We start from the raw sequence: 15,387 nt of genomic DNA, 5'->3' as shown, positions 1-15,387 counted from the left end.
CCTACTATTCCCTGTTGTCTTACATTTTTAACATAATTTGGAAATTCAGCTCCAATCTGATAGATAAAAAAAATCCAAATCTGTTAAAATAATAAACTTCAGCTAACTGAACCTTGACAGTGGGTGACTCATTGTCAGTTCCTGGTGTTAGAGCACTGTTCAGGGTGATGACTGTCGTTCTCTTAAGTGTACTGTAGCTCTGTACAGTACTGTAATGTACCTTTCATTGTGTTTCAGTAGGTTTATAAAAACTTTGCAAAAACTTTAGTAAAAGAAATACTATTGCAGATTGTGTTCTGGAGAGTTGTTTTGCTATGTGTGAACATTCTTTTTAAATTTCTTTTTTTCCAGCAAACTACAGGAGCCAGAGGACCGATGCCTGCAGGAGGTGTAGCTCCTAGTGTACCTTTCTCTGCCTCTTTGTTGGGGACACTGCCAGTTAGTACAGGATTTGTTCCTTCACCTTCTCTTTCAGAAATCTTTTCACAGCCTTTGGCTTCTTCACTGGAAAATTTTTGTTCACCATTAAGCACCTTTTCAATCAGTGACCCAAAAAGAGGTAAGAAATTAGTCTTAATATTTAACCTCTTACAAAGAGAGGGAGTTGTGTGTGATCCAGCTGGCTTCTCTATTTAACAAATGAGGTTTTGCAACTATTCAGTGATATTTAACACCCATATAACAATTGAGCTGTGCTCACAATTTTTGATAATATTGATAATCACTGTTGATTGTACACAAGAATTCATAAATAAATCTTTTGTTTACTTGGGGTCTGCATAAGCGTGCTCCAGGCTCCCTCTGTTCACTTTTTCTGCATTTATTATTTGTTCTGAGTAAGCATAAAGAAGGAACGATATTCCTTCAGTTCCCGTCTGTGTGTGTGTCTGTGTCCCTAAACAAAGGTGTTCTTAAGGCTTAAGCAATTTCTCATGATTTCGCAGTAAACAAGGTTTCTAGAAGGCTAATATAAGTGTGTACTCTGAAAAGATTGCATGTTTGGATTCAAACTCCAGGGACTTTTTAATTATATAGTGAAATCAGGTGTGTGAAAGATATAGTCAGTGAACTAGAAAAGGTAATATAGTTTTGTCTCTAATTGTCAGTGTTAGAGGAGCATGCTGTCTGTAGAACAAAGCCAAATTTACAAAATAAAATTAAAACTAGAACGACAGAAGAATAACCTGCTTTCATCTCCTCATTTTTGATGGTCAGCTATTGCTTATTTAGCTACCCTTTTTGTACTGCACAAGTATCTTCATGTTGCTTCAGCATATGCCTGTGAAGCTACTGCTGATGTTAATCAGATGGTTATATTGAAGAACATTACCTAGTAATTTTTCAGCCCAGATGCTTACAAGGGGCTTTTACATAACTGAAAAAAATAATCACAGCAAACCAAAAAACCTTTGTTGTTAGTCAAAACCCCAGACCTTTGATACTTCTACTTCTCAGGAATGATAAATGATTTTTTACATAGGATGTTTTGAGTAAATGGAATAATTAAAACAACTTTTTATTCCTTTAGACCTCTCAAGTTCAGCTTCTAGAGATGGAACACCAACACTTAGCAGCAATAATTCCCCATTGTTTGTAAGTATTAACGCCTTGAAGGCTTAACATAGATCTTAATTTTTCCAGTAGAAGTTTCTGATTTTAAAATATGCACTCTTAACATTAAAATATGGCTCTGGCTTGGAAAACAGTTGTACAGCAGCGGTCAGCAACAGTAATTGAACACAAGAAAAAATTTACAAAGGTTTATTTTATATATGCAAACTTTGACTACTCTCATAGCCACTTTTCCGGGGAACTTGCTGTGAAATACCATGGAAGTGTAAAATAACCAATCTAAGAAAGAAATGCTCTTATGATCTGACTGCCAAATAGTAGGAATTGTGGAGAGCTGTCCTAGTTAGAAGAGCAGAGCAGAGATCACCTTGTGTCTGAGGATCTGCCCGGCCTTGGTGTTCTGGTCGTGCTGTATGTTTCCAATAGTGTTGCTGGCCATTGATTGTATGGGGAAGGATGGCATTAAGGATTGCATCCCCATGAGCCAGGATGGAGTAATAATTAGCCTGGCAAGTGCTGCTGTTCTCCCTATACCTGGTTGGGTCTTGTTATATGCTTAAGTTGTGCTGGGTATGTGGCTTTTGTAAAATCTCTTGTGTCCCTTCTTAGACATGTGGTTTAAGTTTGGATTATGATTTTTTTTTTGTGTGTGTGTGTGTGTAGTCTTCCTATGCTTTGAAGAATCATTTCAGTAGGTTAAATTGTAATTGTAGCTAAATTAAATTATATGGATGGAGTAAAATATGCTTTCTTCCAACAGATAAATGGCCCTAGTAGTTTGTTTGGGTCTGAAAATTACATGGGAATTGCAGGCCAAACTAGAAATGACTTTTCAAATGTTTGTAGCAGTGCAACTGCTAATATACCTGTATCTTCAGCACTTACTGGAAGAAACCCATTAGAAGGCACACATGAGCTAAGACAGGCCTGCCAGTTATGTTTTGTCAAAAAAGGTAAGGTGCTTTTCAACTCAGTTTGGTTGATTTTTAAAAAAATAAAAGCGTGCATTTAACATTTCAATATTTGTAAATTGAAATACTGTTGTCTTCTAAACAGTGTTAACCCTGACTTGTTCTTTGCAGGTGTAGTGTGATCCTATGATTAAGGAACTGGTAAAATGTTCCAACAGCTATTTTATCTTCTTTCTTCTTGTCTTTATTTCTTATCCTAATAGTTTCTTGATTCCTAAACCCACCACGAATCACCACACATTTTCCCCAACCTGTATGTGAGGTTGTTCATATTCTGTATTCGCTTTCCTCCCCACCCCCAGGGTACGGTGAAGAATGACACCTTTACTCAAGACTAAAAAAAACTTGCAATACTCTCTCTGATTGGCCATGGGGAATTGAACTGCAGTTCAAAGTACCTGGTAACCTTCACATCCCATCTGTTTTATTCTTCTTTGAAACTAATTCTAAATCATAATCCAGAGGCTTCCAAACCTTAGTAATAATTAACTCCACTGTATTGACTCAAAGAATCCTAACTAGCATTGGGCTTTAATATAACTAATCTTGTAGGCCTGAGCTGTTGCTGTTAAACAGAGCCATATTCTAGAGGCAGTAGCTTTTATTACGACTAATCTTAAAAATAAGCATTGTGTTTCAAGTTACAGGTATCAATTGATACTGCTATGCTAATAAAGAATCGTATTGAGATATTTAGGGGATGACTATTGTAGTTTTAAAAACTTTTGTATTAGTTTAGAATTACTTTTAGAAGCAAAGTAAATACATGAAGGCATGTTTGAAAAAACATAGAACACAATCTGTTAAAAACAGGAACTATAAAATACTGCTGGAATTACTTAGCATGTTCCTAACTTCACTTCTTGTATCAAAACATCAATTTCTTCTGTTTTTTTGCATCTCTGTCAAAGCCTTTAAGTGTGTCCTGCTTTTACTACCTCCTTTTGAAATTGTACCATTCTATCAGCTTCTTGTCAAGGGTCCCTTAAATAGCAAAATTCATCGAGAATTGCTTGTCTTCAGACTATCCTTGTTGTCTTCATTTTGGTGGTAATGTAATCTTCACTTCACAGTATTGTCCTAAAGACAGAGTGTAAAGCTAGGAGTATTTTTATTTCCAAAATCTCAAAGTTCTGGTATTGGCATTCATGGTTTGGGCACGTGTATGCTTCCTCCATAGTGAATTTTGTCTCTGAACATATTAACTGTTCTGATACTATAACAGTTGAAGGTTAAGAGAGCTGATGCTGATCCTTGGAATTCATCTGCATTGACTTGTTATAAATAAACAATTTAAGTTTAAAATTAGTGTTTTAGAAATACATGCTTTGGAATTTGAAAGACGGTAGCAATTTGTGGCTCTCCTAAAGTAATCTTAAGGTTGTAACACAGCGTCCCTCCACAGATAACTTGTGGGTTTTTTCTTGCTGAGAATGGTCCTTTTGTAAGTACTGAGGTTTTTTTCCTATTCTGCTCTACGTAGCTGTTAATGACTTTTGGTTCTTCAGAGTTGCTGGTGCAAGTAGGAATTCTATACAGTGTGTTCATGTACTTGCTTTCGGGCTTATGTGCCAATCTGTGTATGGAAATGGTAAATGTATGCTGCAACTTATGCAAATATAAGAAATCGTCTGTGATTGTTTCAGGTCCTAAATTATTGGATTATGCTTACCATCCCGGTTTAGAACATAAATGTAAGAAGGATATTCTAATTGGCAGAATAAAAAACTCTGAAGATAAATCATGGAAAAAAATACGCCCAAGACCAACAAAGACACAGTATGTAGGACCATATTATATATGTAAAGGTACGTGTTATAGATGGTAAAATATTAATGCCTACTCTCAGAGTTATATAGTTTAGCTTTTTCTTGCTCATGGGAGGTGGAAAAGGAATGTTGCTGGGTTGTTTGTGTTTTCAAAGGCTGTAAGGAGAACCATATTTTGAGCATTCATGTGATTATCTAGAGAACATGCACTGTGTTTCTGTACTGTTACTCTCCATGAATAACTTTGCTTCCAAATGCTGAGCTGTCACTATTCAAACAATAAGAAAAATGCATTCTTGTCAGATTTTTGCAGTATGAACCTCTACTTATGATGTAGGCAAGGTGACTCATGGTTTAATTAACAGCTGTATTTAAGCAAAGGGTATTCTGGGTTCTCAGCACTGTTGCCTTAGACTAGAAAAGGGTAGTTGATGGAGGTGTGCATCAGCCTTTCTGGGGAGTTTTACATTTTCAGCAAGTCCTTCAGCATTAAGGTTTTTCTTCTGTTAGATTTCAGTGACCCATTTACAATAGATGCACCTTTTTTATTAAAAACATTTGAAAGTGAGTTAGTGGAAGTTTTAAGAATAGTTTCCAATCAAAGTTGTGTAATAGCGATGTCATATTCCATGTTACCATTTCAGATGTTGCTGCTGAAGAGGAATGTAGATACCCAGGTCATTGCACATTTGCGTATTGTCAAGAGGAGATCGATGTGTGGACGCTGGAGCGCAAAGGAGCCTTTAGTCGAGAGGCTCTTTTTGGAGGAAACGGAAAGATCAACTTGACTGTGTCCCGACTTCTTCAAGAACATCATGGATTATTTATGTTTCTTTGTGAGGTGCTGCTTTATTTCTAATGACACAATAAAAGTTATAATAGATAATAAAATTACCTGGAAAGAAATGCTGTGGTTCATGCATGACTTATTTTGTAAATTTTGAGATGCATGTTCAGTAATAGTCTGGCTAGCTTTAGATTAGAGACTACTTGAAGTCTCTTAAAATTTTTAAGGTAAGGTATATTTTTAAATGTATAAAGTACATAAGCTATAATTATCTGTTTTTGTATTCCAGAAATGTTTTGATCACAAACCCAGAATAATAAGCAAAAGGAACAAGGATAACTCATCTTCTTGTTCTCATCCTGCTATGCATGACTTTGAAGATAACAAGTATGTCTGAAATACCATCTCTTTGTTTCAAATTAAAAGCACAGGTTTCACGGCATTTTTTAAATATTGACTTCGATTTCTTACCTGTTGATGAACTTCTCGTCCTTGGTAACAGACTGTTATGCTTTGGCGGTATTGAGAAGTCAAACGTTGTGAACAAGGATTGTCTCATGTAACTAAATTAAAAGAGAAGTATGGTTTTTATTAGTGCATTAAAAATTAGTGCATCCACCCTCATGTTTGAATCTGACTGTTTTAGTGTCAGTTTGTTAATAGCTCATCTACCACTGAGCTGCATTGATGTAAATTGATGTATGATGTTAAATTAATATAGGAATTCATGTTTGCTCTTTCTTCAGTCTGGTTTGCTTATTTTGCTGTAGTTTTAACTGTTAAGAACAGGTTTACCTTAATTACAGTGTCTCAAGTAGACCGTGTTCTTTATTAATACAGTTGATAAAAAAGCATGGGAAAGTGTTTTTATTAAATAAGTTTTGGACAATTAATAGACTTACATTTTTATATGATGGTAACGTAAGTGGGAGCAGTTTAATTACTTTGTTTGTACTCCCCTATACTGAGGAAACGTTACAGCTGTAAGAGCTAGGCTGTTACAGTGATGCATCAACTCTTTCTTTAATGGTGCTCTACAAAAGAATAAATACTTGTAATTAGATCGGGATATATACTTGAAAGGGGACATGATATGCTTTCCCTCTTGGAACCCGGTGATCCAGCTGGATTGAATTCAGTAATGCTTTGCAGAAGAGGGACCTCTGGATTTCCCCAGAGTACTGTTTTGTGATACTGGTTTACTCAGCCTAGAAATGATAATTATATGCTACTTCCTTCTGGAACCTATTTTGGCTTTCTGATTTCAAGTTAAAAGTGTTAAAAAGACATTTGAATAAGCTGTGATGGAGGATGGTTATTTTACATGGTTTTCCACACATGGGCAAATTAATTTTAACCAGTATCTAAAACACTGTTTTCAAAACAGGTGCCTTGTCCACATTTTGCGAGAAACTATGGTGAAATATTCGAAAATCCGCCCTTTTCAAGTTCGATGTCAGCTTGACCTTTGCAGGCACGAGGTGCATTATGGCTGTTTACGAGAGGATAAATGCTTTTATGCTCACAGTCTGGTAGAGCTTAAAGTCTGGATAATGCAAAAGGAAACAGGTATGTTTGGTAAAATGCTCACTTTTCATTGTAATGCTGCTTCTTCCTTGTGTCGCCTCCCTTATGAAATTAGCATGTTGGAATCACTGCATTCACTTAGAATTTGCTGGAATCTTCGATACAGCATATTCAATAAACAGTAATGTAAACATGATGAAAAGTACTGAGTAGGCTACTAGCTATTCAAAATTAGCAAGTTTTTGGTAATAAAAACTGTCAAAACTACTCAATATGATTAGATTTTTTTTTTCCTTGGAACAAAACTAGAAGTCTTGAGTAGATATTAAATCTAAATCGAACTAGATTTGTTTTTATTTTTAAACCTTCAAAGTTTGGAAGATATTGATCAAATTTCTTTTTCACAGAGCACTGAAACAAAAACCTGAAATAATAATTTTTTGCCATTGTTTCCCTGCATCCCCCAGTACAAGAGTCAAGTTTTTCCACAGTTAAACCTTTCTTTTAGCTTAGTGCCATTCTGATATTCTTACATAGTGAGCCAGAAAAGAAATCTTTCCAGTTTGTTACTGTGGCTCTTATTAGTGTATGTGTTGATAAAGCTTAAGTATTTTTCTGTTCTTGCTTACGAAGGACATTTAGGCTGCTTTTTGTTGATCTTGCTTGTTTTTGTTGGCTTCTGTGAAGATAAAAAATTTTACTGCTTCATTTCTAGTGGATAGCTTTTGAATGACATATCTGTACTTAAAGTCCATTTCTTGGTCATGAGTTCCAAACTCTCCATGACTGACTTTATTTTTTTATTATTTTTTTTTTTAGAAAAAGCAATTGACCTGTTAGTGGTAAATAATTTGTAGCACGTAACAGTTGCTCATTCTTCCTACGTGGCTCTGTATGAGAGCAGTACTTCACTGATTAAGTAATCATGTTGGATCATTGTGATGCACAGAGGAAAAAAGGAAAATTTTGCAATCCCAATGTGTTACAGTGTTTCTGGTGGTTTTGCCCCTTTACGTCTGTGATTTATCCTTGTCTGCCTGTTCTTTGAAGAAGAGGCTCCTTGTTGCTGCACCCTTCTGTCTAGATTCTTGCTCAGGTAAATACTGACCTGAACATTTTGGAGGAAGGAAATCAAACAGAGGCAAGAGATGGCTTTCTTTGCCTATTCCCTGTTCTGTCTCTCCTGGGATGAGCCTTTAGAAGTTTCTATGTGAAAGTAAAATAGTTATTTTCTTACCAGCCACCCCTACAAAGGCAAGGATAGAAAACGCTTACGCTATAATTTCTATTTTGAAGTAGGGGTTGGGTTCTCCAAGAAACTTGATGTGCCACAGGAGGCATATTTTTTATTTTATGATGTGTTCACGCAGTCATGCTTTGCCAAAGTCAGTAAAAACTCAGTCTTTGCTCTTTGAATGAGGCTCCTCTTGTGAGTGTAAGGTGTGGTAAGTAAAAGGAATGCTACCTTAGGAAAGAAACATTTTACCGAACCTCAAATCCAAACACAGGTAACAGTCTGTATTTATGTGGAACGAGTGCAGTAAATGTTACAGTGTATGTGAACAGTGTATAGCTCTAATAGGAACCTTATACAAAGCATTAATAAGAATTTATTTTTTTTTGGAACAGAACCTAATCAACAAGGGCTTGTTTAAAATCTTTGTAAAGAAGGCAGAAGCAATCTGGTGTCTGTTAGCTTGCATTTTGGGTAGTTTTTCTGTGGTCTGTAATAAAATGTAGCTTTTCTAATTAGATTGTCATTAGGGCTTTAGTACATTATGTTTAAATAAATACTCAAACATGCATCTTATTTGAGCATTCTGCAGTTTAACAAACTTTGATGTTTGCTTTTTGATGTGATGATACATACAATTTTTCTGGTTTGGAGGCTCTCGTGATTCTTCAGTGTATATGTGTGTGTGTGTATGGATGTGGACATATGTCTACACCCACAGGTGAGTGTCTGAGTGTATGTACACAATATATAAAAAGAAAAATGGATAAAAACTTTGGGGCTTCTGTAGCATTCCAGTTTGAGCATGTGTGTAATTCTATAACAGTTGTAAGTGCTGAAGAACTTTCCCCCTTTCTTTATAGGTATTTTGCATGATACTATTGTTCAAGAATCAAAGAAATACTGGCAGAACATGGAAGCTAGTGCACATGGATCACAGGTATTTTCATTTTTCCATTAAACTAATGCCACAGTGACTTTGGTGATAATTCTTTTTCTGTCTCTGTGTATAATGTAGCTTATTTTAGAAATTACTTTTTTAATGCTCTCTTCCAATAATCTTTCACTTTAGGCTTTCTTCAGCTTGCTCACTCACACTAAAATACCCGCTTTGCTTTTATGCAGCTCTTTTTTTACTTCACTTTTTCTGTCATAGGTGGATTTAAAACCTAAATATAATTTCAAAGTCAGCTGCCATAGGGCAATTAATTAACTCTTCAATATGTAGGACTTTTATGTGTTTAGTTTGTATATATTATCACAAATTCTGGGTACCTACACATAAATCAGAAATAAGTTAAATAAAAATGCATTTTTAAAGAAATGTCTGGTTTGAAATTAGAAGCTAAACTATTACAAGGCATGCAGTGTAGCGTCTGCTTCTGGAATTCATGATTGTGTATGAATTTCTGTGCAGATACAAAATACCTTTTATTGTTGTTGTTATTTTTTTGGCTTAAGATCCTTGGGAACCAAATGAAGTATGGATCACTTAATTTGAAGATGAAGTTTGTTTGTGGTCAGTGCTGGAGAAATGGTCAAGTTAATGAGCCAGACAGAAACAAAAAGTACTGTAGTGCAAAGGCCAGACACCCGTAAGTAAGACCAAACTGTGAAAATTTTACTCTGTCAGCCGTTTAAAACCTCTTTTGGCAAACTTTGTTACTGCTTGGGAAAGAGTCATACAAGGAAATAAAAAGTCATGCTGAAACAGAACACAGTAGTTTTTGTAGTATGTGAATAATTGGTAAGGAGAAACACTTTGGCTGTTTGCTTTGGTTTTTTTTTAATTATCAGTTACGGTAAAGTTTCAGTAGAATTTAGTTAAATCTCAAATATGTGGTGAAAGCTTTATAAAGAACCTTTCTGGGGTTTCTTGGTTCTGCTTCTGTGTACACTGTGTGTCCTTTTTTTAATATATTTTCTTTCATTGAATGCATCTGGTTTGTAGATGGACCAAAGATCGCCGTGTGGTGCTAGTAATGTCTAATGAACGTAAGAAGTGGATGACCATTCGTCCTCTTCCCGCAAAGAAACAAGTGCCTCTGCAATTTGATGTATGTTAACCTAAGCCAAAATTTTTAGTGAAGAAAATAAATAACTGGAAAATACTGGTAATTGGGCTGATTTAGTCAGTTCTGCAGAAATTCCCGTGGGAGTTGGTGGGAATATATTTATAGTGTTTCTACAGAATTCAGCCTTTGAAGAGCACTGATCTCACACGTTATTACTGAAGCCCTTTCTCATCTGGAAGTTAATAACTTTTTAAAGTGATTTAACTAAGTTCTTACTATTTCCAGTAAATATTTCAGAAAGAGTTCAAACGTATCTGTGGTTTGGTAATCTGGTCAGAGGCAAAAAACAGCCATAGTACTTGCTTCCAGCAGTTTGTTCTTTCTAACTACAATACATGAGGTTTTTATAAAATGAAGATGATTTTTTTTTAATGTGAAATAAATCATAGAATTGTTTAGGTTGGAAAGAACTTTTAAGATCATTGAGTCCAACTGTTAACCTAGTGCTGCGAAGTCCACCACTAAACCATGTCCCTAAGTGCCACATCTGCACATCTTTTGAACACCTCCAGGGATGGTGACTCAACCATTTCCCTGGGCAGCCTGTTCCAGAGCCTGACAACAAATACATGTCTGACTGGGAGGGGGAACACTAGCCAAGACTGGAAAAAAAAAATCAAAACCCAAACCATTTTCTACTATCATCCATTTTACTTTATATTCGTAAGGATATTTTTTTTTATTCACATTCCAGTTGTGCAATCATATTGCTTCAGGCAAGAAGTGTCAGTATGATGGAAACTGCTCATTTGCTCACAGTCCTGAGGAAAGAGAGATGTGGACCTATATGAAGGAGAACAGCAGTAAGTAGAAGAGCAAATTACTGGGTAGAACTGAAAAATCAGAAATCAAGAGTAATAAATGACATAAATGATAATATCATGGTCTGCAAGAAAGCAGGCTAAATTTACAAAGAACTGTAGCATAGTTTATATTAGTACTTCGAAATTGAGGTGTTGATTCACAGCAGCACAGTTGTTACCTGGTGGCACAATTGTTACCTGTACTTTGGGTGCCTGTTCAGAAATGTGTAACATCTTACTTCCCCTAGGTAGGCAGAAATGGGTCTTGGTTAGTAGCCAGAGATTCATACTGCTCTTGGCTCTTGTCTCTAAACTGTGCAACTGTCTATATTGTGTCCTTCCTTTTTTCTTCTTACAGTAGGTGGGGACTGAATTATGCTTGCAAACTCAAATCATTCATCTAGCATTCTCAAACTCTTGCCTTAATTGCTAATTACTTATTTTAGCTTCTGCTCTCATTAGTTCAAGACTTGGAGCAGTTGTATGACATATGGCTAAAAAGTCAAAAACCAGAAAAAGGAGATGATACAGCTGCACAGGCAAACAAAGAGAATGGGAAGCAAATTCACATGCCGACTGACTATGCTGAAGTTACAGTAAGTAATCATAGGTATAACTCCAAATTCAAACTTGTGGGGTTTTGTTTTGCCTTTTATTCCCCCCGTAACCAGTAACATACATTGTTGCCCTTAATTTCTTGGTGCTTCCTTAGGTGGTAGCTAGCTACACTAAATGCAGACTTTAACTGACACTGTAAAGCCAGTGGAGATCGTAAACCTCAGGTGATTGTTTAAATAACTGTATCTCTTTAGGTAAACAGCAATTTACAGGCCAACATAAAGAAAATGTTCAAAATGTATTAGGAGCAGTTCTGTGGTTACAGTATTGAATTCTCAATGTTTTGTTTTCAAATTCCCTGTAAAACAGGTGGATTTTCACTGTTGGATGTGTGGAAAGAACTGTAATAGTGAGAAGCAATGGCAAGGTCACATTTCTTCTGAAAAGCATAAAGAGAAGGTTTTCCACACTGAGGACGATCAAAACTGCTGGCAGTATCGCTTTCCAACAGGATATTTTAGCATTTGTGATAGGTATGTGGTTTTTAAGATGTTAAAAATGCTGAAAAATGACAGTTCATAGTATAAATAATTAAGGCAGTTGACAGACAATGTTTGTAGTATTTCTTGTTTTGCATGCATCTTTCAAGAAGAAATTAAGTAATTAATGGTATTTTAACACTTACTATTATTACTCAGGGAGTGACAAGGTGCCTAATTGTGGAACCGAATTAATTGCTTATGTGATGTTATTCAATGGTTGCAAGTTTACTGCAGCTGCATAAAATATTGCTGGTATTATTGCAAGTTTACTTAGGCATCTATATATTAATTACCCGTGGAACACAAGAACAGTACCTAGCTGGACAGTGATATGGGCACTTTAAGGCAAGTAGAAATGTTGTTAGCATCAAAACAGATCTGTTAAAGTTGGGTATTTGCTATTGGAAGTCGTTTATGAACATGTGGAAGAGAACTTCCAATACGTGTTGGTTTTCCCCAGCATTGGTTGTATGTTTGCTGCTCCCTTTAATTCTGAACTGCAGCCTGTTTTCCTGACTGCTGTTGATTTTTTTGCAAATCTGTTGAAAGTTATTTTCACTGTTGTAATAGTTTTGGAAGGCTAAAAACTTTGGGATCTGCATTCTGGAGTTAAGATTCACTTGACTGGTATGAATACCTTTGTTACTCCATTTCAAGTTAAAGGTTTTGAATGACTTCGAGATCTTGAGAAATTGCACAGCATATAAAGCGAGTTATTTTTTGTTTGCAGTCTGCGTGGAACCTTACATGCATCCCCTTACTAAATTTTTAATAACATCCTAAATGTATTTTATGTTTTGAATGCTAATAACCGTTGATGTGCTGTATAAAGTGAATACAAACTGGTGTGCTTGTAACTTAGTAAAAAATACTAGGATAAAACAGATTAAGTCATACTGAGTACCTAAACCCAAAATTTAGTTAGCAAAGGGTAGTTAATTTTTTTTTTTTTTTAACAATGGTGGTTCTTTAGCTTAGGGACTTAAAAGATAAGGTATTCATTTACTTGATAATTTGACCTGATGAAATGAAAGGTTTCAAGCGTGAAATGAGTCAATAAAGTAGGAGCATGAAGAACAAAGAAAGGAGCTTTGTCCTTTTGTCCTTTACAAATACTTAGCAGCTGGGAAAAAAATATAATCAAATGCTGAACAGAATTAGTATCGTTACTTACTTAAAGTACTCTTCCAGGGTTTTTTCCTTAATATTTTTAGTGTATTTGAAAAACGTGACCAGAAGAAAATACTTAGATACAATATGGATCATGATAATTCTGTGAAAACACTATTTGAAATCTGTCTTAACAGATATATGGCTGGTACTTGCACTGAAGGAAACAACTGTAAATTTGCCCATGGAAATGCTGAACTCCATGAGTGGGAAGAACGAAGACAAGTTTTAAGAATGAAGCTCAGCAAAGCAAGAAAAGACCACTTGATTGCTCCCAGTGATAATGACTTTGGAAAATATAGTTTTTTGTTTAAAGATTTAAACTAATACTGAGATGACACATACATGTTATCAGCTGGAAGCATAAGCCAGAAAATTTGACAATAATCAAAAGCATGTGACAGAAAAGCTGCAGGTTTTCTGCTTTTATTGGCATATATTGTTCCTCCTGAACAGCAAAATATAGTAGATTTAGGGGGATTGAGCAGACCTGTCTATGCTCTCATGAAACAGAGTGGTGATTAAAAAAAAATCTGAAGTATTATGTGCTTACTCACCTTCTGTTGGACAGAAAGTTAGGAAATAGAAGTGGGGGGGGGGGGGGAAGAGGTTGTACTATCTAGGAAGCCCCCTAGTATCAGTCCTTCAGTTGAAAAACTTTAAGGTATCAAGGTATTGCAAAAGAGAGTGTTATGGACTAAGAAGAAAATGATGGATGAAAATTCTTCAGATCTTTTAATGGAGAGGATCTGTTTAAAACAAAGTTTGTTACTTATCTATATGTAGGTTGCTAAAAAGGATTTTCTTATTAAAGATTTTAAACAAAATAACCATTTAACTACAATATATGTTGAATGGGTATTTTTTCTCTATTTGTATGTTTCAATATAATTTACTGAAAAAGGATCTTGGGAGGAAAACATATTAATTTTTGAAAATGAAGTAGTTAAAATTCTGTTTCTTGGTCTTTGCTGTTTAAATGATGATTTTGAAAGATTACACTTGTATGTCAGTATTGTGTATTATTGTATGGACTAATGTTGCCTGTAATAAAGAGAACTTTACACAAAGCTGTTTTCTGCATGTAGCCTCTCAGGCTTGAGATTTTGTAAAAACAAGCAAACAATGATTTGCCTATTAGCAAAAGCTTCAGCACCTGTAGCTAAAATTTTAGTAAGTTGGTATTTGTGCCTCCAGCTACTTGTTTGAGTTTTCTGTATTGTCATTAGCTCATCGCATCACTGCAATAACAAAAATGGCCAACTAATAACTTGAGAAGTAGACAAGCGTTTTGGAGCTACGCAGTGCTGGGACGTTTTCAGGCTTTTAACTTGGGCACGAAGCACAGCCTCTGCAGCAGGGTGGATGGGATGTCGGATGGCGGTTCCTGCAGACTCGGGGAAGTGGAAAACCATTCATGGACCGAGGTGACATCTGGCTGACGAGCCTTTGGGCTTTACAGTCGCTGGAGCTTCTGTTGTGTTTTGGCTTCTCTGCAGATTGTACTTTCAGCTTGCTTGGTTTGGCTTAATTTTGTTTGTTGTGTGTTTTTTGTTTTTTTTGGGGGGGGGTTTTGTTTGTGTTTTTTTTAAAAAAACTAAGCTGCTTTCAGCCATTCATTTGAAAGAGCTAAAGCTAGTTTCTTTTTTTTCCCCATGACTGATGTCTCCATCCTCTTGAGAGTATTTTTCTCTGTTGTTGGCTGACCTTATATAATTAGAAGAGCTTTAAGAATGACTTCAGTAGTTTGAATGTAGTCATTGGCCACATATTGTGTATGTAAACGGTATTGAACCAAAGTTCAGTGATGCTCATACACATGATGAACCTGGATGCTGTGTCCCTTTTGCTTTCCTGAAGGAAAAGCACAACAAATACTAACCATGTTTTGGCCAGGGCCGGGGGAACCTGCGAGGTGGCTGTTCCCTTACAGGCTGGGCTGGAGTCCGTGGAACGGGATGTACAGTATGCATAGGGAGTATGCAATGCCACCTGCTGCAGTGCCCGTTTTCTTACATTGTAATAAATGGAGGTTGACGTAGAGTGCTATGGACACCGTTATGTGACAACCAGACTGTATCGTGTGCCTTTCTGAATTGTTTTCTCAATTTCATGCTTTCACTGTTTAATGTAAGTGCTCTGTAAATTATTGGAAGTAATTCTAGACAAAACTAAACATGAAACCCTTGTTCTGTAAGGACAGTGTGAAATCTTTACTGTTTTGCTGCGGGGGGTATGGGTGGGGGGTGGTCGCTTCTGGAGGGGACCCCGCCGATCCCGGGGAGGGGGGGGGTGGCTGCGGCCGTGCCACGGGGACCCCCGGCCCCCCTTCCCGAGGCTGCGGGCGGGCAGCGCGCGGAGGCACCCGGGCCTCTCCCG

At 36.4% G+C, this 15,387-nt stretch overlaps 1 protein-coding gene across 3 annotated transcripts in view; it reads left to right on the top strand.

Moving 5' to 3' along the window:
- The window catches only part of ZC3H7A (zinc finger CCCH-type containing 7A), a 30,088-nt gene extending 14,885 nt beyond the window's left edge, over positions 1-15,203 (top strand). For 2 of the 3 annotated variants that reach the window (XM_080386831.1, XM_080386830.1), the window contains exons 10-23: positions 352-559; positions 1,529-1,593; positions 2,333-2,525; positions 4,190-4,351; positions 4,957-5,153; positions 5,389-5,486; positions 6,487-6,668; positions 8,724-8,800; positions 9,322-9,455; positions 9,812-9,917; positions 10,630-10,738; positions 11,201-11,334; positions 11,666-11,829; positions 13,146-15,203. In XM_080386831.1, coding sequence (XP_080242957.1) covers positions 352-559; positions 1,529-1,593; positions 2,333-2,525; positions 4,190-4,351; positions 4,957-5,153; positions 5,389-5,486; positions 6,487-6,668; positions 8,724-8,800; positions 9,322-9,455; positions 9,812-9,917; positions 10,630-10,738; positions 11,201-11,334; positions 11,666-11,829; positions 13,146-13,335 — 2,019 coding nt within the window. In that variant the 3' untranslated portion in view covers positions 13,336-15,203. Of the gene's footprint in view, positions 1-351; positions 560-1,528; positions 1,594-2,332; positions 2,526-4,189; positions 4,352-4,956; positions 5,154-5,388; positions 5,487-6,486; positions 6,669-8,723; positions 8,801-9,321; positions 9,456-9,811; positions 9,918-10,629; positions 10,739-11,184; positions 11,335-11,665; positions 11,830-13,145 lie in introns of those variants that run through there. The other variant, XR_013928000.1, reaches the window with a different exon arrangement.
- Positions 15,204-15,387: the final 184 nt, after the last annotated feature.

Source organism: Falco punctatus, assembly GCF_963210335.1.
Source record: "Falco punctatus genome assembly, chromosome: 4".
Lineage (NCBI taxonomy): Eukaryota > Metazoa > Chordata > Aves > Falconiformes > Falconidae > Falco > Falco punctatus.
Note: the sequence above shows the minus strand (reverse complement) of the source record. Positions and strands in the feature narration are given on the sequence as shown.